General features: G+C 35.2%; 2 protein-coding genes across 2 annotated transcripts; both read left to right on the forward strand.

The window, feature by feature from the left end:
- The first annotated feature begins 1,251 nt into the window (after positions 1-1,251).
- Positions 1,252-19,161, forward strand: lix1l (limb and CNS expressed 1 like). The gene is made up of 6 exons (XM_079829600.1): positions 1,252-1,779; positions 12,661-12,824; positions 13,028-13,168; positions 15,396-15,491; positions 15,581-15,658; positions 17,007-19,161. The coding sequence occupies exons 1-6, from the start codon at positions 1,446-1,448 to the stop codon at positions 17,259-17,261; spliced, it is 1,068 nt and encodes a 355-aa protein (XP_079685726.1). The 5' UTR covers positions 1,252-1,445; the 3' UTR covers positions 17,262-19,161.
- A 2,179-nt stretch (positions 19,162-21,340) lies between these two features.
- On the forward strand, positions 21,341-23,928 carry mrpl9 (mitochondrial ribosomal protein L9). The gene is made up of 7 exons (XM_079829601.1): positions 21,341-21,643; positions 21,902-22,061; positions 22,136-22,260; positions 23,092-23,145; positions 23,258-23,359; positions 23,532-23,615; positions 23,738-23,928. The coding sequence occupies exons 1-7, from the start codon at positions 21,536-21,538 to the stop codon at positions 23,849-23,851; spliced, it is 747 nt and encodes a 248-aa protein (XP_079685727.1). The 5' UTR covers positions 21,341-21,535; the 3' UTR covers positions 23,852-23,928.
- Positions 23,929-25,634: the final 1,706 nt, after the last annotated feature.

Here is a 25,634-nt window from a genome sequence, read left to right on the forward strand (position 1 = left end):
AACTCTAATTATCATCAATACTGCTCCAAGGGGAATTAAAGTGAAAAATGGTAACACACTCACGGGCTTAAACAGAGGAACATAAAAGAATGCAGAAGGAATCAACTGACTCATTTTTAATCGATCACATAAACATGCGGTGAGGTCAAATTAACATCAAGTACAAAGAGCGCTTTTGTAAGAAAAAGCTTCCAGAGTTAAGCCAAGATTTGGGGGGGGGGGTGTTTTTAAACATGCATGAAAACATCTACATGTATAAACATGTATAATATACTACATGGCATTAAACAATAAGAACATTCTGATTCACATGGTATACTTCAAAATACTATTAAAAAAAATGGAACAATGGAACTACCATGAAAGATTAATAAACCGGCATACAAAAAACATAATATTGAATGGTATTTTTTGTTACTGAAAACAGATTTAAAACTGCTGAATGTCTGATATGTTTTATTGCTATTGCATTGTTTTTCACTCAGCAATTTTTTCCATAACATGTCTTCTTTCAGTCTTATGGAAAGAAAACATCCTAATTAAAATCTGTAGATTGTATTTATTATATTTGGCTGTTGGCAGTATTTTCTGATTTAAAAAAGATATCCAAAATGTCCTCTGTAAAAACACTAATATGTCTAATATGTCAACAAAATTAAACAAATTCAATGTTCAGGTTTCTGAACTAGATAAACATTAATTGTGCAGCAAAATTTTTTTACATTGATTTAAAACAATAACATTTCAAGCCCTTTGTCATTAAAAGTCTAAATGGGAAATGTGTAAATATTTAATCAGATGATCAAATTTGCATCTGGTAAATCGTAGCTATCATTTTACAAAACATGTAGGCTAATTAGCCTACAAAAAATGTCTACAATGAAAGTATAGGTTATATCTATTAGTTTGTATGTGTGTGCTTTTTTTACCCTATTCATGTGTGGTGTCTCGCCTTAAGAACGATAATTTTACGAAATAGTTTACTTCATCTACTAGCATGTAACGTTAGCAGAGTACCATCTTAAACTAATTATGTCAACCATGTTTTGAAGTTGCTCTAGTTTTCTACTATAGTATTTTTTATTCGCGTGAGATTTGTAAAGATTACTTTATTTATGCAAATGTATACATAATAAAATATGTATATGTTTCTATTGATTTGGTGACAGAGATTTGTGCATTTGGGAAGGTTTGGCCGGACGTGCCACGTCACACAGCGTGAATCCATCCATTGGTCAAACACAAGCATATGCTGCTCCTTTTTCCTCCCTATGGCAGTTTTACGCCCCAAACAGTAAATAATATTTTGCCCAATCAGCCTAACAAAGCGCATACCTTCGAGGAACACTTTTTATGACTGTCATATGCATTTTCAATCGGCTTTGTAATCGTTTGTAGTAGTCGTTCCCTTTGTCTTGGTTTCTTTTGCATCACTTTTCGAGACAATGGAGTCTCTTCGCCATCAGCGCTTACAGCCCGGTATCGGATATGGAGCGAGCGCAACTGGGACGCTTCGGTCCCTGCGGCCCGGTGTAACCGGGACTCTTTCCTCGGCACAAGGTTCCCACATCTCGGTGTCTGCTTCCCCGGGGCCGCCGCCACCATTGCCGCCCCTTCAGCTCCACAGCCTCGGGTCCGGTCTCATGGGCAGCGGGTTTGGTTCGGTGGACATGGCGGCAGGTCTGGGTCTGTCCAATCCCACCAACCCGGCGGTTCTGAGGGAGGCGGTGGACGCGGTGGTCAGGAGCTTTGCCAAACACACGCAAGGATACGGCAGGGGTATGTGGGGTCAACATGGAGATGTTTTGCACGACGAAAGCATAAGTGTCAATGATAAATAATGACAGAGCTTTTACAAATATAGTTCTAAATGTAAAGTGCTTAGAAAGGTAAAATTTGTATTCAAATTGGTTCTTCTATTCAAGTTTATACTATTTTTTTAAATTTTTTACTTTAAAGATTTTAATGAGTGTAAAAATGTGTATGTAAAAAGTGGTGTAACCATCATATAAAAAGTAATGCATAATTTTAGATGCACCCTGAACACACGTGAGTAGGCTATATTTATTTTCATGCATTTTCGAATAATGAGTATCATTCAGTTTTATTGGGGTTACTCTACCACAACTAGGCTTACCCTTTCAGAAAAAGCACAAAATATGTAATATTTAAGAATTTATATGAAAAGGGGTTTTGTCATTTTCACAACACAATTGCTTTTCTTCATGTTGGTTGCACTGACTTTAATTTGGCAGATTTATGTTTTTCAAATATTAATATTTTTTATTTATTTACACCACCCAGACACTTTAAGCAAAATATGACTTTAATTCAGAAATTAAAAACATGATCATAGGAGAGTTACTCTTAATTCTCTGTAAGAATTGCATTTTTAATGTATTTTTGAATTATTTAAAAGGCTACACTGTTAGACATTTTATTGTATTTTTGCGGTAACTTACTGGCAGCACTATTGCCAGTAAGTTACTGTAATTGCCCCTTTACAGTAGCTTACCTGTAAATGTGTTTTACAGTATGATGCCCTTACCGTAATTTAATTTTACAGTATGATGCCCTTACCGCAATTTCATTTTACAGTATGATGCCCTTACCGCAATTTATTTTTACAGTATAATAATTTTTTACAGTAATTTTACTGTAATTTATTTTACTTTTTATTTTACAAAATATGCATATGTTAATATGTTATTACTTTATTTTGAATATTTTACATGAATGCAAGAAAATAAATAATACATTTAATAAATTCCAAATAAGAGACTTGAGTCCATGTACATCAGTATATTTTTTATTCACCGTCACAATCAATTACAAAAAACAAAAAAAAAATAGAGAACTGAATTCATTACAACAAATCAAAGCAGAGATCATGACGATATGGCAACAAAAAGTATGAACAAAATACCCCAGTTGGTCTTGGCTGGCCTCCCTACTGGTAAACTACTGATGGCTGATCTGAAACAAAACAGAGGGAAAATGTGTGAGAAATGGTTTATCTCATCTAAATTTGTTCATGGACAGATGAGGTAACAACTTGTGCAACAGCAGTTATTCATAGTTATACTTGTTATATTATTATTATTCATAGTTATACTTATATTATATATCTCTATCCCGAGGACAAGCCTGCGCGCTCTGGAGATTATCATGTGAAACGCAACAATACCCAATCAGAAAGCAAGCTGCTGACGGAAGACACCTCCCTCCAGCTCACGCTGGAACATGTAAAGGCCATGTTCACACCATCTCCATTACTTCATCTAAACATTTTCCTTTCCCCCCCCCCGCAAATTTTCTTTAAAAAGCATTCCATACACTATCAGGGTATATACAGAACTTCTTAAGTTGAATTTAATACCTTTTACTACCTTTTTTAATACCTTCAAAATATTTTTTAATACCAGCGCGACTTCAAGCTGCAACTATAGTAGCATAAATTAAATATCTTTCCAAATGGAATAACATATTGCATCACAATGTAACGAGATCATTTTAACCTAACATCAACTGCCCACAGAGATGAGAATAGAAATAAAGACAGAAGTGGAAGGAGACATCTTCTTCATAGTTCGTGCAGTGTACAGAGGGAAACAAGAGCAATTTTCACGGCGCAATATAGATTTGTTTTCTTTTTCGTTTTAAATCATGAAGGCGAGTCAGTGGATATCACACAAAAACGCAATGTGTGCGAGAGTCGGTGAAGTCTCAAACCTGGTCAATTATTCACTACTGAAAGTGAACGTAAAATCTGACAAGCTTTCGGCGCATATTCTCACAGAGACAAGAGATATCTCTTTATTTATATAAATCTGCTTTAACATATGCTGATAACGTATAGCCTATAACTGTCTGAATTTATATTCTTAATATTCTCGTGCATGCATCGTGGAGGCACACACGGAAGTCGAGAACAAGTTGGATAAAGGTGTTATTTTGATTTTTTTTGGCGCACAAAAACTATTGTCGTCGCATCGTAAAATTATTGTAGAGCCACTGTGGTGAGATGGACTTTGTAACGACGTTTTAAGTGCCTTTCATGGATCTTGGAAGTGTCAATGTACTGAATGCCAATGGAGGCCTGTGTGAAGCCTTTCTCAGCCATCAGCTTTCAACTAAAATATCTTCATTTGTGTTCCGAATATGAACGGAGGTCTTACGGGTGTCGAACGACATGAGGGTGAGTAATTAATGACAGAATTTTCATTTTTGGGTGAACTAACCCTTTAATGCATTAGTTAACATGAACTAACCATGAACAACACCTCTGTTCAGCATTAGTTAATCTTTGTTAACGTTAGTTCATAAAAATCCAGCTGTTCATATTAGTTCACAGTGCATTAACTAATGTTAGCAAGATTTTAATAATGCATTAGTAAATGTTGAAATTAACATTAACAAAGATAAATAAATGCTTTATAAGTGCAGTTCATTATTAGTTAATGTTAACTAATGTAGTTAACTAATGAACCGTATTGTAAAGTGTTACACAAATTTTTAAGTGCATACAATGAATAATTTTTAATTACTTTGTCATGTTATGCAGTGACATATCCCACATGAGACTAAACAGTCACAACAAGATAACAAATAGATGCCAAGTAGGAAATGTAGGCAACAAGTATTTTTGAAATAATAAAATGTTATGCATTAAAAGACGTTAATCACATAATGTTAGTCAAAATATATACCTACAAAGCCAAAGATGCTCAGTGCTGTGGCTCTTTCTGGGGTGTTGTTAGCTCCTGTTGACACAAGAGAGAAAAAGAAGAAATTTTCATGTTTATTGACTAATGGTGCCTAAATGTTATGCACATGATAATTCACAGATATAGGATGACTGCTAGATTGACCACTTACACAATCAAATGACTATCAACACTGAAAAAAGAGAGAAGACAATAATAGAGCCTTCAGTGGCAAGTAAAAATGAATTCATATGAAATAATATAATAAATAAGAAGCCACAATGAACATACTTGAACTAATTATTATTTTAATTGAATATATATTAATCCTCTGGTGTATACACTGGCGTAAATGTTCTATTTTCGAGAGAGAGAGAGAGAGAGAGAGAGAGAGAGAGAGAGAGAGAGAGAGAGAGAGAGAGAGAGAGAGAGAGAGAGAGGGCGCGAGAGACAGCCTTTGACACCGCTCAGGCGCTAACGTTACTTCAAATGGCGTCACACACATTTAACTGTCAACGAAAATATGTAACTATAACTGGCCGTGAAAAGACGGAAACCATTGTTCGCGTAAATACAACATTTGGTACATAATGTACAATGCAGGTAACAGTTAGTCAATTGTATGCAAATTTAATGGGTTATGAAAGCGGTTCTTGAGGAAAACGAACAGTTCCCCGAGACTGTCATATAACGTTAGTAATAGCAATTCGATATTATAATTTACTTTCTTCATATATGTAGCTATATTTAATGGATATTGGTTTACGTTTGAAAAGTATCAAAGACATTTGTGACAAATTTGTCAAATAAAAACTTCTTACCTCAGGAAAGCTCGCAGCTGGTGTCTGGCGATCCGATCCGCAGGCAGGGACGTCCGTTATGCGCGCACTCGACACAAACCTCATTTGCGCGGGCTTGGCACGCGAGTAAACAATTTAAATTGTGTGAGGTGTAAGCAAAGTTTATAAATATATTTTTTAAATATTTAAAAATTACATTTATATCACCACACTTGTACTTGTATTACTCTGGCATTAAAATAATAATAAATACAATAAAATCACGGATCATGAGATATAAAATGCTAACAGTAGGTGTGTGTGTGTGTGTGTGTGTGTGTGTGTGTGTGTGTGTGTAGCCTACCGTTAGCATTTTATATCTCATGATCCGTCATTTTATTTTGCAACGTACAGTTATAGCCGAAAAATAAACAAGTAATGAAACTTCACTTTGCCCTCAGCCTAAACGATTTGCCAGGGAACAAATTATAGATCCATGAGAGCAAATATGGGCCGTTAAATCTCCACAAGACTAATTATAGCTGGAGACGCCACAGAGACATCAGAGCCAGCGGCAGACGTCAGAAGGACTGGCCGAGGAAAGTCTACTCTCGCCGGGTAAACAAGCGCTGAACGCCGCTGACTCACTGGAGCTCACAACTCCGAAAACATCAGATAAAATGTTAAAATAGGCACTCTTCTTATAAATAAACCACAGATTTGAGCTTTAAACAACTACATTACCGACTGAAAAAGTCTTAAAACTACGTTTTGTCACACATTAACAGTTTTAACACAAAAAGACGTGTAAACCATAGACCGTAAACACAGCCCATGTCAGTCATTTCTCAACGAGACGAGCCGCTGGCAGAAGCTCCTCCTATGAGGCGAATTCGAAATACATTTATAACACTAATACTTTACTCTATACTCTATTTTTTCCTCTTTTTGAAAGTTGTGAAATCACTATTGTGGAGTTTTCTTTTGCTATTTGAGCAAATGGGCACACAAAAAATATATAATTATTGTATTCTCTCATTCACCGCTATAAAATTTAACCCAACTATGACGACTTCCGCTCTGAGAAACCCGAAAATGTGAAAAGGGTAGGAGAAAATACTAAATATAAAAATTACTTCTTTGTCTCCCACAAATAACTAATTTTACATCCTTCCATCCACATGTTTTTATTTAACTTTTAAACATCCAGTGTGTGTGCGTGTGTATTCTTCGTTTACAGTAGCACTACTGCTTTTACGTAAACAGTAAAATACTGCAAATTCCCATATACAGTAAGTTACTGTAAATTTCATTAAAAATACCCATAATGCAGTGCATATTACAGTAGCTAACCGTAAATAATATAAATGGTATTTTACTGGGCTTTTTTGCGGTAAGTAACTGTAAAATTGCGGTAAAGTCTAACAGTGTAGATCTGGACAAAAAAAAAAAGAGCATGCTATTTCAAACAAACACATTCAGAAATGCGTCTTTAAACTTCCGTCTCTGTCTCAGCAGCATGGGTTTTGAATCTCATTTCACTCCAAAATAAAAATAAAAAATATTTAGCAGCCTATATTTAGAATAATTTTTTCATTGTGTCAGTAATTTAATGATTAAGCACACCCCTCTCCTTATAATCATTGTTGTAATGTGAAAAAATAACTTAATGTGAATAATATTTAAATATAATTTTGTTAAAAATTAAGTTGAGAGTCAAGAACAATAACAAAGTTAGTGGGATGGTGAAGTGTTTAATTATGTAAATAATGTCACTGCAAAAAAACTGCAAGCAAATAGTATTTTCTTTTGATTTTTAATATATTACCCAGAAAATCTGAAATAAATATATCCCAGACATGTTCTTCATGAGGTTCAGCTCACTAACAGGACTATAGCACTATAGGTGTGTTGAACGTTCGATTAGATCACTCACAGCAGATTGAGTCCCCTGACATGCTGACCTAAATACATCGAAGGGATTATTGTCGGATAAATTCTGTTGCCAGTGTACTTTAGAGGCAGGTTAAGTGTTTTAATCTACCTCCGAGACACCTCAGGACATCTGAATGTAAACAAGCTCATCTTTCATTTGCAGATGAAAGACCTTTATATAATTGTGATAATTTTCAAATTACTCCTGTCCAAATACACCACCCTTATTTCCTGTTAGAAACTAGTATCTAAGCAATTCCACAACAACAAGCTTCCTTTATATCAGGCATGAAATGAGCATGTGCTTTTCATTGTGTACTGCTGAGACAGTCATAGCCAAAGATTTATTAACTGTTTTGCAAGTCCATTGGAGAGATTTTGCCTGATTTATTTAGCTCTCTACCATGCCATCTCTAAAGCGTAAGTTCCCAATTTTCAACCTGCTTTGAATTGTTACCATGTCAGTAGTATATGAAAATAAACAATGTTAACTCGTTCTTTGTCTTACCTGGACAGAGATATTCCTGTTTGTTTGTCAGCAAAAGTCATCCGAGTGACGCAAGACGTCTCATTCGGCTGATTTTTATATTCTGTCCACAGTTTGGGCAGAAGGTGCTCCCGTTCCTCTTCTTCCAAATTAACTGATGGAATAGCAGTTTCTTTTAGCTTTTCTCCCTCTGGGAAATAATGACAGAATTAAAATTTTTGGGTGAATCAATCCTTTAACACTCAACACCCATAATGCACTGGGCATGTTGCCATCTATAGCCATACCCACGTAGGGGGGACGTTCTCGCAACCTTGTGCAATGTTCCCTTAAAGTTCTCTAAAGGTGACGAAAATCCTGAACGTTTATAGAACATTAGGGACGTTCCTAAAACGTCCTCTTTGGTTATGAAAGTGCTGCAGTTCAAGGATTCTTATATGACTTTAGGGGGACTTTCCATTTTGGTTATTTTATGGTCACAGCAATGTTACAAAGAGGACATTTGGGACTTTAACAGAAAGTTCCCTGTTAGTCAGATGGGGACGTTTCATTCGGGACTGCGCTGCAACATTTCTTGTTCAGTGCAGTGGTCTCTACCCTACATTCCCAAAATGTTTGCAGGACCTTTAGGGGACCAACAATGTTATTTTTTGGTCCTATTTAGGTCCTTCCATTACGTTTACTGAATGCTTTCAAAACATGTTTGTGTGAATCAATGGACACTGGGCTGCTTTGCAAATGTGGGTCAGTAAAACAGGATTTGCACAAAAAGTTGCTTCTCAAAGATGGATCAATACCAACTATTTTTCCAATATTCAGAACATGTAAGTAGCGCATGTTATATTTTGCGAATGTACACAAATCGCCTTTGTGAATGTGCTTGCACGCTGACTGTTTTCACAGAGATCAGAGCGATATCAAAAGTGTGCTTGAATTGTACATGCGCACTCACAAAATCTGTGAGCTTTTTTGGGCTAAAAATAACAAGCTCTGGTCTCTGTGACAATGGTAGCTTTAGCCACATTAGCACATTCAGAAAGGCACATTATAAAGTGCGGTACTTGCGTCTTCTGGGGCCTCATTTATAAACGTTGCGTACGCACAAAAGAATGCGTACGCCGCTCTCTACGCAATAATTGGTATTTATAAAAAGCAAACTTGACGGGAAAATGTGCGGTCCTTCACGCAAGCTCTGACCCAGGCGTACGCACAAAAACGGGTGAAATGAGAAATGGCGACACCGTCGGCAGATGGAAGAAACACGTGAAAGTGTGTGAAACTGTAGAACGTTGTGTAAAATAAATGGCTATACTGCCTCTCATAAATAACATGAAGACTTCACAAAGCAAGTCTTACAATTAACAGCCTACACGAACACCCGTTTGATCGATCTGCAGTGTAAAACAAACGAAAATTACAACAGAAATGCAAATTAACACATATTTGCAAAAAAAAAAGTGAAATATGTTCTGCAATAATATTGCCATGTTATGCAATTCATCCTCATAAATAATATGGTAAACAGAACAAAATAATGTAGCCTACAAAACTGATATTCTCGTCAATGTGTCCGTCTGGCGGAGCAGATATAGATGCAAATAGATAGATAGATAGATAGATGTTTTCATAGTAAAAATTTCTTCATCAGCTACGGAATCATGGTATTCATGCACATGCCTTTAGTTTGTTTTATTTTTGATAAAATAACGTATGACGTATGTCTCAACCATTCAGAAAACTGCAAGAAATTACATTTGCACTGAACTATTTCCCATTTCCACGTAGATTATAGGGATAGGGATTAATAGGGATTCCCCAATAATTGCCGCCAGTCTCTCATCAAGAGGGGTCAGCTCCGGTGTCCCCTTTCCCCCACCCGTGGCAGACACACTCTGGCGATGGAGCGCTAGACGCTTTTTTACCTCGAATTTGATGTCCGACCATTTCTTTTTTATTTCGTCCACGGTCCGAGGTTGTGAGGCGACAGCATTTAGGCGTCTGCAACCTTTTGCCACTCAAGTACCTTTTTGGCATTAGTAATGCCCACACTGTGCCCTCCAAACAAAATTGTTCTCCTCTTTTCCACCTCACAACGATAACTTCTACTTCACATTGAGTGAAGTTACGTTTTTGTGATTTCCTCTCTGTGTTTGCCATGATTTCGCAAATTATGAATATTAACTTGTGGGCGTTTCACGGACTATTTATGGGCAACTATGGGCGTGACATGAAGCCGCAAAAGCTGCGCTACATTTAGAATTTATTGTGATTAAGAGAAAACTGCGTAGGATGTGCGTGCGCACGGTTTTATAAATCCGAATATTTCTGTGCGTACGCACGTCCTATGTTTCATCCGTACGCCACTTCTGACGCAAATCCTACGCAAAGTTTTATAAATGAGGCCCCTGGACATGAAGTTGGATCAAGAGTTGTTATTGATCCATCTTTGAGAAGCAACTTTTGTGCAAATCCTGCCTTTTACTGACCTCATTTGCAAAGCAGCCCAGTGTACACTGATTCACACAAACATTTTCTGAAAACATTAAGTGAACGTGATGGAAGGACCTAAGTAGGACCAAAAAATTACATTCTAGGTTGGTTCTCTAAAGGTCCTGCAAACGTTATGGGAATGTGGTGTAGAGACCTAGAGGGAACATCCTATAGTAATGGTCCCCTAAACATTCCCAGAACGTCCTAAATGTTACTAGGTGATGTCCTTGACACCAGCGGGGAACATCAAATTTCCAAATAAAATATGGTCCCCTAAACATTCCGAGAATGTCCTGAATGTTCCATGAATGTCCACCAAATAACATCCCCCAACTCTTTAAAAAAAACTCCACATCATGACCGTCGCGGAACGTTACTAGGTGATGTCCTTGACACCAGCGGGGACGCTCTGAGAAAGTTCTGGGAACATCAAATTTCCAAATAAAATATGGTCCCCTAAACGTTCAGAGAACGTCCTGAATGTTCCATGAATGTCTGCCAATTAACGTCCCCCAACCCTTTAAAAAACTCCACAATATGACCGCCTCGGAGCGTTCTAGGAACGTTACTAGGTGACGTCCTTGACACCAGCAGAGACGTTCTGAGAACATCAAATTTACAAATAAAATATGGTCCTCTAAACGTTCCGAGAATGTCCTGAATGTTGGGTGAAGGTCCGCCAAGTAACGGCACTCAGACAGATATGTTCTGTGCAATTCTGTTGATAGAAAAACACAAGATACATTTCTAGTTTCAACATTATTTGAAGAGTTCAGATGCAAAAGCCTCTTAAAGCCACTTCAGTCAAAAATGAGATAACGGTACTGAGTGAATGCTCTCTGCATATAGTACACGTTCATAAAATACTTTCACTTCAAACCCACTAAATCTCAGCCTCAGTCCATTCAGAAGTACCGGTACTTAGGTAGAAACCTATACATAGAAGCCTGACAAAAATGCTTATTTTAAAGAAAAAAGTCAGACGGACTTAGAGGCTTTTGCATCTGAAGTCTTCATTTGTTCTTCAGATATTCCTTTTCAAAAGAAAAAAAGTATCAGATGTATGCAATGTGACCCACATTTGGTTTTTGACCACTGAAAATGTGTACAATTTACTCAGAGCCACATTAAGATCTCCATATCTCTGGGATTGAACCATCGAGGCCCTTTAAAAGGAAGATACCAAAAGGAAAGTTTAAGAACCAGGATATTACGAGATCTTTAATACTTCTTGAGTTGTTACAGGCATGCAAACTTGAGGCAAAAAACACAAGAAGTGCTTTTTGCCATTTTTGAACAGTCACTGTTAGCATATAATGAAGCAAAGACAGCTAAAGTCAGCAGATTTTACTAATAGACCTACCAATCTCTGTTTAAAAAATAAAATAAGGATGCTACCATCTTTCTTAGGTAATTTTTACACCCCTGTAAAATAAATTGGCTCCAAATCTGAAATTGTGCAAAATGTATTGGTATGCTGAAGCATTAAGAGTTCCTTTCACTGGAACTAAGGGGCCAAGCCCAACCCCTGAAAAACAACTTCACACTATAATCCCCCCTCCACCAAACTTTACACTTGGCACAATGCAGTCAGGCAAGTAATGTTCTCCTGGCAACCGCCAAACCCAGAATCGTCCATGGGCTTGCCAGACAGAGAAGCGTGATTCGTCACTCCAGAGAACACGTCTCCGCTGCTCTAGAGTCCAGTGGCGGCGTGCTTTACACCACTGCATCTGACACTGTGCATTGCACTTGATGTAAGGATGATGTTGGATGCAGCAGCTCCGCCATGGAAACCCATTCCATGAAGCTCTCTACGCACTGTTCTTGAGCTAATCTGAAGGCCACACAAAGTTTGGAGGTCTTTAGCTATTGACTTTGTTTGCAACTTCTGCGCACTGTGCGCCTCGGCATGCGCTGACTCCGCTCTGTGATTTTTACGTGGCCTCTGTTGTTCCCAATTGCTTCCACTTTGTTATAATACCACTAACAGTAGAATATTACACAGAAGGAGCTCCTGAGAGTGACCCATTCTTTCACAAATGTTTATAACATGCCTAGGTGCTTGATTTTATAGACCTGTGGCCTGAATCCAATGAATTGGAGGGGTGTCCCAATACTTTTGGGAGTTTAGTGTATGTGAATTGTGATTACCGTTGCTTCAAGCAACATTTGAACTTATGTCCAAAGCCGCAAGTCTTGAAATAGACATGATAATTGAATGGTGTTGTATATTCTGATATGATGTTTCTGATTCCCACAGTGAATGTCGTGGAGGCCTTACAGGAGTTCTGGCAGATGAAGCAGTCACGGGGTGCTGACCTGAGGAACGGCGCTCTTGTAGTCTATGAGATGGTCCCATCCAATAACCCTCCTTACGTCTGCTACGTCAGTCTCCCCGGGGGCAGTTGCTTCGGGAGTTTTCAGGCAAGCACCTCATGCAACATTCCCTTTCCATTTTCCAAGGACCTCAGATCTTCCGAAAATAAATAATTGTGTTTTGGTTGCCATCTGTCTATGCATATTTTCTGTCTAATGTTTTCTCTTGAGGATCTCTTGAAAATGAATTCTGTGAGCATCTTCAGGATTCGATTACAGTGTGGTTAAAATAGCATCTTTCATCTTCTCAGTTCTGCCCGACCAAAGCTGAAGCAAGACGGAGCGCGGCCAAAATTGCCCTAATGAATTCTGTTTTCAATGAGCACCCATCTCGACGCATCACAGATGAGTTCATAGAGAAGAGTGTGTGTGAGGCTCTAGCCTCTTTTAACGTGAGTGCTCACAGTTATCTTTATTCGTTTAAAGGGATAGATCAGCCAAAGAATTAAAATTCAAGCTTCATTTTCTCACCCTCATGCTCTTCAACACACATTTCTTCTGTGTAACACATTGTTTTGAAGTGCTGATTGCTTTTTCTCATGCAGTTACAGTGAATGCACTGGAGCTTTTAAGCTTAATAAAAGTAGATCATGTGATTTATTGGCTGTAGTCAAAGAAATGTTAAGATTTTCAATTAATAAGAATTAGGCTTAAAAGTCTAGCTCTGACTGTTTAGTGAACAAATCATTCAAACAAACAATCTTAAAATAGCATTCTTGTTTATGATGAGAAGATGAGAATATGTTGACAATTTATTAAAGTTTTTAAAGGAACACTCCACTTTTTTTTAAAATAGGCCCATTTTCCAAACAGTTAAACAGTTGAGTTTTACCGTTTTCGAATCCATTCAGCCGATCTCCGGGTCTGGCGGTAGCACTTTTAGCATAGCTTAGCATAGATCATTGAATCTGATTAGACCGTTAGCATCCCGCTCAAAAAATGACCGAAGAGTTTCGATATTTTTCCTATTTAAAACTTCTTCTGTAGTTACGTACCTTGGGTGCAGCAGGTGCAATCATATTACGCAGCACCTGAAAATAGTCCCCAGCACGCTCCCTGTGCAAGCAGGTTGTCACAGTGCAGCGTAATATCATTGCTCCTGCTGCACCCATGGTACGGCAACAAAGTTCCTTGATTATTACGCAGGAATGAGAGTATAGTTCCTAGCCATATCGGCCTAGAAAATCGCAACTTTTCATTTACCGTCGGTCTTAGTACACGATGTAACTACAGAAGAGTCAAGTTTTAAATATCAAAACTCTTTGGTCTTTTTTTTAGCAAGACGCTAACGGTCTAAACAGATTCAATGATGTATGCAAAGCTATGCTTAAAGTGCTACCACCAGATCCGGAGATCGGCTGAATGGATTCTAAAACGGTAAAACTCAACTGTTTAACTCTAGGGGAGTTGGAAAATGAGCCTTTTTTTATTTATTTTTTAAGTGGAGTTCCTTTTAAAGGATTAGTTCACTTTTAAATAAACTTTTGCTGATAATTTACTCACCCCCATGTCATCCAAGAATTCCATGTCTTTCTTTCTGCAGTCGAAAAGAAAGACAAAGTTTTTTGATGAAAACATTCCAGGATTGTTCTCCGTATAATGGACTTCAATAGGCCCCAAACGGTTCAAGGCCCAAATGACAAGTTTCAGTGCAGCTTCAAAGGGCTTTAAGCGATACCAAACGATGAATAAGGGTCTTATTGAGGTCAAAATACGAGCCTGGTCATAGATGTATACGTAGATGCCTCATTAGCGCTTGCACGGATCAGTAGAATGAGGCATCTACGATCGATATATTTATGACCAGGCTCGTATTTTGACCTCACTTAGCGGAAGTTATAGCTGAGCTCAGAGATGATCATGTTTGTCTGATAAGAGGTAAAATAATAGCATAAATACTGCTCGGTTTCTCGCAGAAAATGATCGTTTCGCTAGATAAGACCCTTATTCATTGTCTGGTGTCGTTTAAAGCCCTTTGATGCTGAATTGAAACTGTCATTTGGACCTTGAACCGTTTGGGGCCCATTGAAGTCCATTATATGGAGAACAATCCTGGAAAGATTTCATCAAAAAACCTAATTTCTTTTCGACTGCAGAAAGAAAGACATGGACATCTTGGATGACATGGGGGTGAGTAAATTATCAGCAAAAGTTTATCTAAAAGTGAACAAATCCTTTAATGGCTGCATTTATTTGATATTGTGAAATATTATTGCAATTTAAAATAACACTTCTATTTTAATAGATTTTAAAATGCATTTTATTTCTGTGATGGAAAAGCTGAATTTTCAGCATCATTACTCCAGTCTTTAGTGTCACATGATCCTTCAGAAATCATTCTAATATGCTGATTTTCTGCTCAAGAAACATTTCTTATTATTATCAATGTTAAAAACACTATTTTTATGGAAACCATACATTTTGTCAGGATTTTTTATAAATAGGAAGTTCAAAAGAACTGCATTTTTGTTTGAAAATATTTTGAAATATTACAATTGTCTTTACTGTCACTTTTGATCAGTTTAATGCATCTTTGCTGAATAAAAGTATAAATATATTTAAAAATCAATAGTGTTTTGTTTGACATTGTTTAACTTTACTCATCTTTATTTACTGCAGGGAAACCGAGAAGAAGCTGATAACCCTAGTACAGGCATCGGTGCTTTTCGCTTCATGTTAGAGTCTAATAAGGGGAAGTCTATGCTTGAGTTCCAGGTAAGTGAGATCATGATTGGACTGCATGGAAAGATGGGAGTTAAATGTACATGTGACTTTGAGATTCACATACTTAACATTTTTCTTAGGAACTGATGACAGTTTTTCAGCTTCTCCATTGGAATGGTAGTCTCAAAGCCATGAGAGAAAGGCAGTGCTCCCGCCAGGTGAAGTCAAATATTCTATTTTCAGTTGCAAAAAAGTCATATCATGAGGAATCAAATAGTCCATCTCCTTCATCTTTTGAGATAAAAGTTTAGTGCAGTACGAAAACATGCTGTAACTTTCAGATCTCAAAAATACAATTTATTAACATTATTCTGACATGATCGCCCACGTTTACATCACCAACAAAAGAAAGAAGTTGCATAGCTATTATTCCAAATACTAGAAAGGTAATAAAAATGTGGGAAAATCCTACGAACCCTATACTGTTCCTGACAGATTTAGGATCAGAGAGATGTTGCAAAATGCGGGTTATTATAGTTATTATAACTATAATATTATAAAAAGAAATATTATAGTTAACTAGAGGTTAAAAACTAGTGCTGTCAAATGATTAATCGCGATCAATCGCATCCAAAATAGAAGTTTGTGTTTACATAATGTGTGTGTACTGTGTATACATGCATGTATATATTTAAGATTATAAATATATATACGGTATATGCATGCAAATATTTCTTAAATATATAAGTGTGTTTATTTATATATACATAATTATACACAGTACACACATTATGTAAACACAAACTTTTATTTTGGATGCGATTAATTATTTGACATCCCTATTAAAAACAAAAAAAGCAATTTTCCTTATTTGAAATAAAATAAACGTTAATTTAAATATACTAATTATACTAAAATAAGTTTAAAAAAAAATAGACATTAAAAAATATTAATTATAATTAAATTAATAATTTTTTTTATAATAATAAAAAAAAGTTTAATAGTATGTCAATGATACTAAAATAACACTGGCAATATATTTATGAAAAAAATATTAAAGGTTTATGAAAAACTAAAATATGACATTTAAATAACAAAAAAACAATTCGAAATATTAATAAAAACTATCATAGTATCTGAATGATACCAAAATAACACTAGCAAAATTTTCATTAAAAAAACTAAAATAAGGCATATTTAAGAAAATGCTTAAATATAAAAATAAAAAAATAGTAATAAATGCCATCAGATCTCGATAACACTGGCAAAAATGTTTATAAAAAAAACTAAAATGACATTTAATTAGAAAGAATTAAATTTAAAAAAAAATCTAAATATAAAAAAAGCTATCATAGTATCTCATTGATAATACTGGCAAAATGTTTATGAAAAACTAAAATATGATTGAATTTTGGCACAAAAAAACTGACTAAAATCACAATTTATTTATATATATTTTTAGTTTTTTATTTGTTATTAGTCCCTTGTAAATATTTATTTGACGCATTGACATGTTTCACTGACCTGTCTACAGCATGTATAACAATTAGCCTCTTTTGTAAACAGGAAGTGCTTGCTCATTACTCGCACCGAGCACTAGACGATGACATGCGTACACAAATGGCCGCCGACTGGGTCAGCCGAGAACACACTTTATCCGGAACCATCAATCGAGAGATGGCCGCCACCGAGCGCGAGCTGGAAGAGGCACGTCTGGCAGGACGGGAGCTGCGGTTTTATAAGGAAAAGAAAGACATTCTGCTAATGGCAGTGGGGCAGCTAGGTGGGTCAAACACTACAACTCTGCCCTGCACATGCTGAAGAGTAGGAGGACGTGTCAGACGTGGCATATGATTGTACCAGATAGCACTCCAAAACTCAAACAGTCTTTTTTAACCTGTGTATGTGTGTTTGTGCGTGAGAAGGAGTCAAAAAAAAAAATCAGCATTTTGAATAATTCCACAGACAAAAACTACAATGAATTATATGTTTGTCAGTTTTTTTTATATATTGAATCTGTTTCAAGTCATTTTAAACTTGAAACAGAATCAAGTGCTATATTGCTATTATTACTATACCAGTATTATCCTCCAGTGTTACTGCTTGACTGTACTGGCAAATGGACCTTCTGTGTCTGAGTCGGGAAAATCAGTTTTGAGGCCTTTTTAAAAATCTTTGCATTGTATTTCTCATGAATCCTGTTACGCATGGGCGCTGCTTTCTTTTAGCTATCCTGCCAAAGCACTGCCCATTAGTTTTGTTGTGTGGACACAGCGATACAGTAATTTCCAATATTCTGCATTTATATTCACAAAATAGCCTTGCTCATTTATTTGCTACATATATGTGCTTTTGGTGAATATACAGACCTTTTTCTTTGTAATTTTAATCTAAAGTATGTTCATGTAAACACGCATTTATATACAGTACTTTTCATTTAACTAAACTTTTCCATGAGAGCCATAAGTGTTTGCTAAAGAAGCAACCGCGCTATATTTCATAACACAAGGGTCTGATTTTCTCACACTGTCATAGCACCGAAATCCCAGCACAGGAAACATACCAAGGCTGTTTCCTCCAGCCTATTGAAAGAAAACCTGAAGCTGTGCCCTCATTAGATTGCCTTCCGTTACCTTTGTGATTGTAGAGCAATCATGCTCATTTCAAGGCAACATTTTATTTCTACCTCCTTTCGCAAAGCTTTTGTGAACATTTTTTACCATATACATACAAGTGCAGATGGGATTTGTGTTAAGATGAGCAATGCTTTGCAATGAGATGCTTCTCTCAGAACAACAGGAAATAAAAACCACACACTGGCTCTCAATCGTTTGGAATAATTACGATTTTTAATGATTTTTAATGATTCGGAAATAAGTCTCTTATGCTGCTTTGCTCAGTTATTGTCAATCATTATTGGTGCTCTCTTATTAATGATGGTTCTTATTATAATCAATGTTGAATTTTTTTTTTGCAGCTTAATATTTTTGTGGAAACTGAAAAAAATGCAAGATTTGATTAATAAAAATTACATTATTTTTTGTAACATATGTCTTTAATGTCATCAATGTATTGCATTCAATGAAAGTATTATTATTTCATTTTTTAAAGATCTATCTTATCCCAAAATGTTAAATGGTAGTTTCCACAAAAATATTAAGCAGCACAACTGTTTACTACGGAGCCCTGAACATGACATGCGAGAAAAAATTATGTACATTGTGGCCATAAATTAAGAATTCGTCTGCACGACTTACTTATATGCTCTCTCGTTTATAAAGGGATAGTTCACCCAAAAACTCCCGCTCACGTTGTTCCAAACCTGTATGAAGTTCTTTCTTCTGCTGAACACAAAAGACGATATTTTGAAGAATGTAACCAAACAGTGACATAATTTTCATTTTTATCTATCCCTTTATCCCTTGAACTATCCCTTTAAGTAAATTGTGCGCGCGATTATAAGTAGTTCCCTCGTTTTACAAAATTGTGGCCACGTTGTACTAATTTGTTCCCTTGTTTTAGATAAATTTAAATATTACAACGTGGGGAACAAAACAAGGGAACAAATTAATAAGTCGTGGGAACTAATACATCAAAGTATATGAATGATACTAAAATAACACTAGCAAAATGTTCATTAAAAAACTAAAATATGGCATAATTAAGAAAAATTAAAAATAGTAAAAATGCTATCATAGTATCTCGATACAAAAATTTGTATAAAAAAACTAAATTATGACATTCAAAAATATAACAATAAAAACCAATTCTAAATATTAATAAAAGCTATCATAGTATCTCATTGATAATACTGGCAAAATGTTTATGAAAAACTAAAATATGATTGAATTTTTACAATGTGGCCACAATTAACTAAAACGAGGGAATAAATGAATAAGTCGTGAGAACTAATACATAATTCATGGCCACCATTTAACTACAACAAAGGAACAAATGAGTAAATCATGGCCACAACTTACTAAAACAAGATGAAATTCTTAACTTGTGGCCACGATAAATATATTTTTGTCCGCATGTGCGGGGCTCCATAATACATGTTTTTTTTAACAGTAAATCATCATATTAGAATGATTTCTGGAGGATCATGTGAGTAATGATGCTGAAAATTCAGCTTTACATCATAGAAATAAGCTACCTTTCAAATAGAAAACATTTATTTTATTTTATTAATATTCATAATATTACCGTTTTACTGTATTTTTCATCAAATAAATGCTTTGGTGAGCATAAGAGACTTATTTAAAAAATAATTAAAAATCTAATTCCAAACTTTTGGCCACCGGTGTATATGGCGTCTTATAGACACTTGTCGGTTTCCCCACTCAAAAAGGTCCTTATAGCCTGTACTGTTTATTAAATCATTAAAATACAATCAAAATATGTTAAAATGTAACCCCATTCTTATTCCATCATCATAATTAATTGTATTATAATTATTGATTATTATTCATTACTGGGTGAAGTGAAACTTGTTGATGTTTTATCCCAGTCATTTTCTTCAGTATTAGAGGCTACGACGGCATGTCATCAGTCAGGATCATTGGATCTTTGCTGTCTTATTGAACTGAATTTTAAAGGACTAGCTGCTAAATCTTGATACCAACTCATCACATCATAATGGCGATCAATGTAGAATGTGTGGGGTGCGAAACTTCAATGATTGTCATTTATTACAGTTCTGAAAATATACTTTTAAGGGCTAATTGTAAGCACTTGTTTTCCTTGTGTTTTAAAGTGCATTTGTGGTCTTAAACATCAAAGTTAAACTGCAGAACTGTCTTAATAATTCAATTAAAGCCCTGGTAGTTTATAGGCTGGTATCATCAAACTATATTATAGTCCTTAACATGGGATAAAAAACTAAACTATTCACACACATATTTTGTAAAAATACAGTTGTCACTGATAATCTAAACCCCCCTTTCTTTAAACGTTCATGATGTGCAAGCGATTATGTAGGATCGATCACTACAAATTATTTATTTATTCAGACCATGAATTTTGTGAAATGACAATGATACATTTTGTGAAAGACGGGCCATTACTAACAGTATTATTTGCAGTTATTATCAATATATCTTTTTCAATGTAATTATTATCTGAATCATATGTTTTTGAAAATAATTTCTTTGTGAGTGTATTTTCAATGTCATTTTTCAAGACCTATGTTGTTTGTGTTTTTTTTTTTGTCTTCTGAATCCATCATATTTCACTGAAGTGTATTGACATGTAAATTGCATATACATTGCATATAATTTTATACAATTTGTTGGGTCTTTCCCCTTCTGTTTTTACTCTCTTGTTTACCAAAATTATTTTTCAATTAATAAGGTAGTGAATTTGAATCCGTGCATGTTGAGACATTTTATACATTCTCTATTTGTTTTGTATGGATAGTCTAACTGCCATTTTACATGTTTTATACAATTTTGATGCGTAGCCATTTTTTGTTGATTTATATTCTTTACAAATCAATAAAGAGCCTTTTCATATACATGTATATGTTGTGTAACTTCTCACAATCGTGACTGTAAAAAAAACTCAATGTACAAAACTTACCATTTCTAGTGGTTGTGGTCCATGAAGGTTACAAAAGCAGGAAAAAAATATAACTTCGTCAAATATGTTCTTCAGTAAATGCACGGAGTTTGCGTAGAAGAAATTAGGCTTTTATTGAGCACTGACTTTTATTTTGAAACCAATGAGGTAACGTCGTAACTCTTTGTTTTTATCTTCTTCTTTTTTTTAAAATAATATATTACATCAATTTGGAAAACAGACATGATGTACTATATTGGTATTTAAAAGTAAGTGATAAATTCAGCTCGTTAAACAAACTTGCTGACATTTTTGTCAGGCAAAATACACTGCTACCTTTTAGGGGTCCTTTATCACACCAGCGACCAGCGCCGTTCATGTGGTTTTGTGAATGCAATGACAGAATATGAGACATAGGTGTTGAAATATTTGTGAATTTAGACAAAGTATATATGCCGTGCTACGAGTTGTTGCTATACTTAATATTTGCAACTCAATAAATGCATTAATCTTCAATCTCAACGTCTCTATTAATCATGTGGGCTGTAGCATCATCAAGGTTTGTCCTTCAAAGCTGCTGGAATCTTTCAAATCTAAAATCTTCCTTGAGTCGAATACAGAATCTGTCACAAACAGCATGCAAGGTAAGCTGAAGGAAATGAACATCTTTGATAACACAGTGCTGATTTGTAGTGATTTCTGACAGTTATTATTTTGACTTCATCTTGCCCAGTTGCAAGTACACATAATTGTATAAACTCTTTATGTCTGATGACTAGACACAGATAAACAATAGTTTATGAAAGCACATGTGTGCAGTACCACTGAAATGACTTTATAAATGAAAATACATGTACACCTTATGACTTTCTTTCTCAGCCATTTCTAATGTTATCTTCTAGAATACAGTTGTTGTTGAACGCTGTTGGAAGGTTCCTTTATCAAAGGAAGGAAAGCCAGCCAAACTACATCCACGTCGACACAGGGTGTACCGTATGGTTGAGGACCAAAAACACAATTCCCAGGACAAAATGGAGCTCATCCTCTCTCAGACCGTGCCCAGTGAGTGCTCTAGCCGTACAAAAAATTCACTTTTATTTCAAATATGGATTTTTGATGTAATATTTATTTTACAGAGCTTGGCGGGCGAGGCGACACAGTTTTTGTGCAAAAATCATTGGGCCGCAACAAATTGCTACCCCAAGGCCTGGCTGTCTACCCTTCACAGGAAAATAAAGACATGTTCGCAGAGGAAATAAGGGTTAGTTACATGTACAAATCATTTCATATGTCATTATCATTTCATATAGAAGCCAATTTCCGCCCCATAAGAAAAAAATCAAGCTTTGTTCAAGTTAATCTTAATTATGACGAAAAGTCAAAATATAAGTCATAGTAAGTCATAATAAGAAGTCGAAATTGACATTCTAAGCCATAATTATGAGATAATTGTTAGAATTATGACATACAAAGTCATAAATATGAGATAAAAAGATAAAACATACTGTCAATTTGTACGTGTCAGAATTATGACGTCGAAATTATGATTAAAAAGTCAAAATTATGACAATTAGAAATGATTGCATACTAGGTAAATATTATCACTTAAAAGTCATTGACATTAAAAAGTTGAAATTTGATATAAAAGTTGAAATTCTGACTTTAAAAGTCTCTGACAAATTTTAAATGATCACAAACTGAATTATGACAATAAAGTCTGTTGATATACTAACTCATAATTATGACTTATTTCACTTTTAGATTACTTTTTAATCTCATAATTTGGCCATAAAAAGTTGAAACTATGATTTAATGTCATAATTTAAAGTTTATTCTTATAATTGACATTTTGTCATAATTTTCACTTATCATGATTCTGACACGCGTCAAAATTATGATTTGGTATGTCATTTCAACATTTCAAATTTCAACTTGGCTCATAAATTGACTGTCAATTTTGACCTTTTAATATAATTATTTTGGCTTTTTATGTTATAATTAAGAAAAACAATGATGCTTTGGTAAATCTTATGTGGTGGAAATTATTTTTTCCATAACTTCAAGTGTTCAGTTTGCTTGGTTTTCCCTTTAGCTACTGCGTGAGGGGCGTCCAGAGGACCGAATCCAGACACGCACAGGACAGCTAGTGAGTCATCTTGCATGTTTTAAGCTATAAAAAATTATTTCTTAAACAAAATGCCTGGTTTTACATTTTTATATTGGTGTCAACATGAGCAGTCTTTGCGTTCATTTTGCAGACCGTTGAATTCCTGAAGAAAACACAGCTTGAAGTTCCCATGCACACTTCAATTCAGTACTCGCTCACAAAAGAGATCGTTTGCAGACAGTTTCTTAGACGGGTAAGATACTAAAAAGGAAGCTTTTTATTTTGGAATTAAAAATTGTCAACTTGGAGTCTTAATTTTCAGAAACGCACACCATAAATTGCAAGTGTATTTGTGAATGCAAAAGTAATGCATACCTATTTTGTTCACATTAGTTTTGTATTATTTACTGTATTTCTGTCCACAGCTCGGTGTGTTTGTGCCGACTCATGCCTTGACTCTTCCAGAAGAACCAATCACAGGTCATGGAGAATACTGGTGTGATGTCACGGTAAGTAATTGACTTTACAAGTGCAAACGATACAGTTTTATGATCATTTTTACACATATCCTCTTATGGAATTCAATCGTCGCTGGCAGAACTTGCCATCTGAACAGTATTTGGTGTCTCAGGTGAATGGAGTGGACACGGTCAGGGTGCCCATGTCTGTGGTGCCGTATGTGGAGCCCAGCCAACTGATGCTGATGAAGAAGCAGCAAAAGCAAGAACAGTCGGATTCAGAATAGTGTTTTCTTTGCTAAATGCAGTGTGTTGGAGAACACACACAAGGAATTTGTACAAATAAAATGATTGTTTATTTCTTCCTGTGCAGTCTTATTTTTCTAGCTTACACCTGTCTTTTGAATAAATTAACATCCATATGTATATGCTCAGTAAGAACAGGGCACTAAATGTGTCTGTACTCAACTAAATTTGAAAATATGAATTTAAAAGGTGCCTTTTTTATTTTTATCTTTAAAACATATTGCAAAATGTTTTCCTCCAAAATTACATATGCATCATATGTTGTATTGGGTGTGATGCATTACTAAGTAATTATTTACTGTAATTTAATTACTTTTCCCAGCAAAAATTAAGGGATTACTCTTCATTTTTCCAATTACAGTTACTTCTGATATAATTGCTTTAAATACTGTATAGACTATAGAACAAATCAATATAAAACAATTGTGGATTTAACTAGGGATGCACCGATATAAAAATGTTGGCCAATACTGATAATTCTTTATATATGAAATATATAATTTTATAAACAGCCTGATTACTAAAACAAAAGTCTCACTATTAAAAGCCATGTCCCAAGCACAATTATAATATTCTCCTTACAATTTGATGTAGCCTATATGATAGACTAGTGCTGCACATGTTGCACTTAACTATTTTCCTTTTTGAAGTGATTCAAAACCAGCATGGTTGACAGTGCGCATCTGAATTGTCTCAGCCGAAGGAAATAATCTCAATAATTATTTATCATCAGCCAAATGTTCTTATCGGACCTATAAATACATGAACGTATATACATATTGTGCATCCCTAGATTTAACATCAAAATTTAACGTCTAATATTAAAATGTATGTTTTCAATGTAAAGAAGAATTTATGTAATTGTATATTATTTATTTGAAAGAATTAAAATAGTTTCATGCCTTGTATTGTTCCACTGGTGGAGGTTGATATGGGATTTAGAAAGGTATTAGTAATCAGTAATGCATTACTTTTTAGAGAGAGTAACTAATACACACAAAGAAAATGGTGCTATATGGCACTAAAAGTGGTTCTTGGCTCGTAATCCTAGGGGAACCACTTTTGGTGCTATATAGCACCTCAGTCACTCCAAAGAACCAGTGAAGCACCAAGATTTGGTGCTATACAGCACTTAAGGTGTTTCCCTATGATTACGAGCCAAATAACCACTTTTATTACTATATAGCACCAAATCTTGGTGCTTCGGTGGATCTTCAGCGGTTCTTTGGGGTGACTGAGGTGCTATATAGAGTTTACAGTAATCCAATTACAGTGTTGAAGATGTAATTAGTATTTAATAATGAATACATTTTTTAGAGTAACTTACCCAACACTGAATGTGTGCATATAATTGTTCATGCAATCACACTGTATTGTTTATTCAATTCAAGAAAACATGCTTAATCTGAATGCTTCAATACTTTTGAGACAATAATATCAGTCTATATAGTATATTGTGGCGTATGATCTCATTCACTTTATTTTCGCTAAATAAAACTATTAAAACATTTCTGTTAATTGAAATGAAGCTGAAATAAAACAAAATATAAAAAGTAGTTGGAAAAACTTAAAGCTGCTGTCTGTATCTTTTTTGTGTTCAAGATTTACAAAAATTATATAATGAGAATGTACAGCATGAATCCATTTTCCAAACCGTGACATAAACAGAGAGAAGTAGCTCCGGCTGCAATGTTCTTCCGCAAGACGCATGCAGTTCTGTTCATTAACCACTAGAGCGCAAAAAGTTAGGGACTGCAGCTTTAA

The sequence above is a fragment of the Gobio gobio genome (genome assembly GCF_949357685.1).
Source record: "Gobio gobio genome assembly, chromosome: 11".
NCBI lineage: Eukaryota > Metazoa > Chordata > Actinopteri > Cypriniformes > Gobionidae > Gobio > Gobio gobio.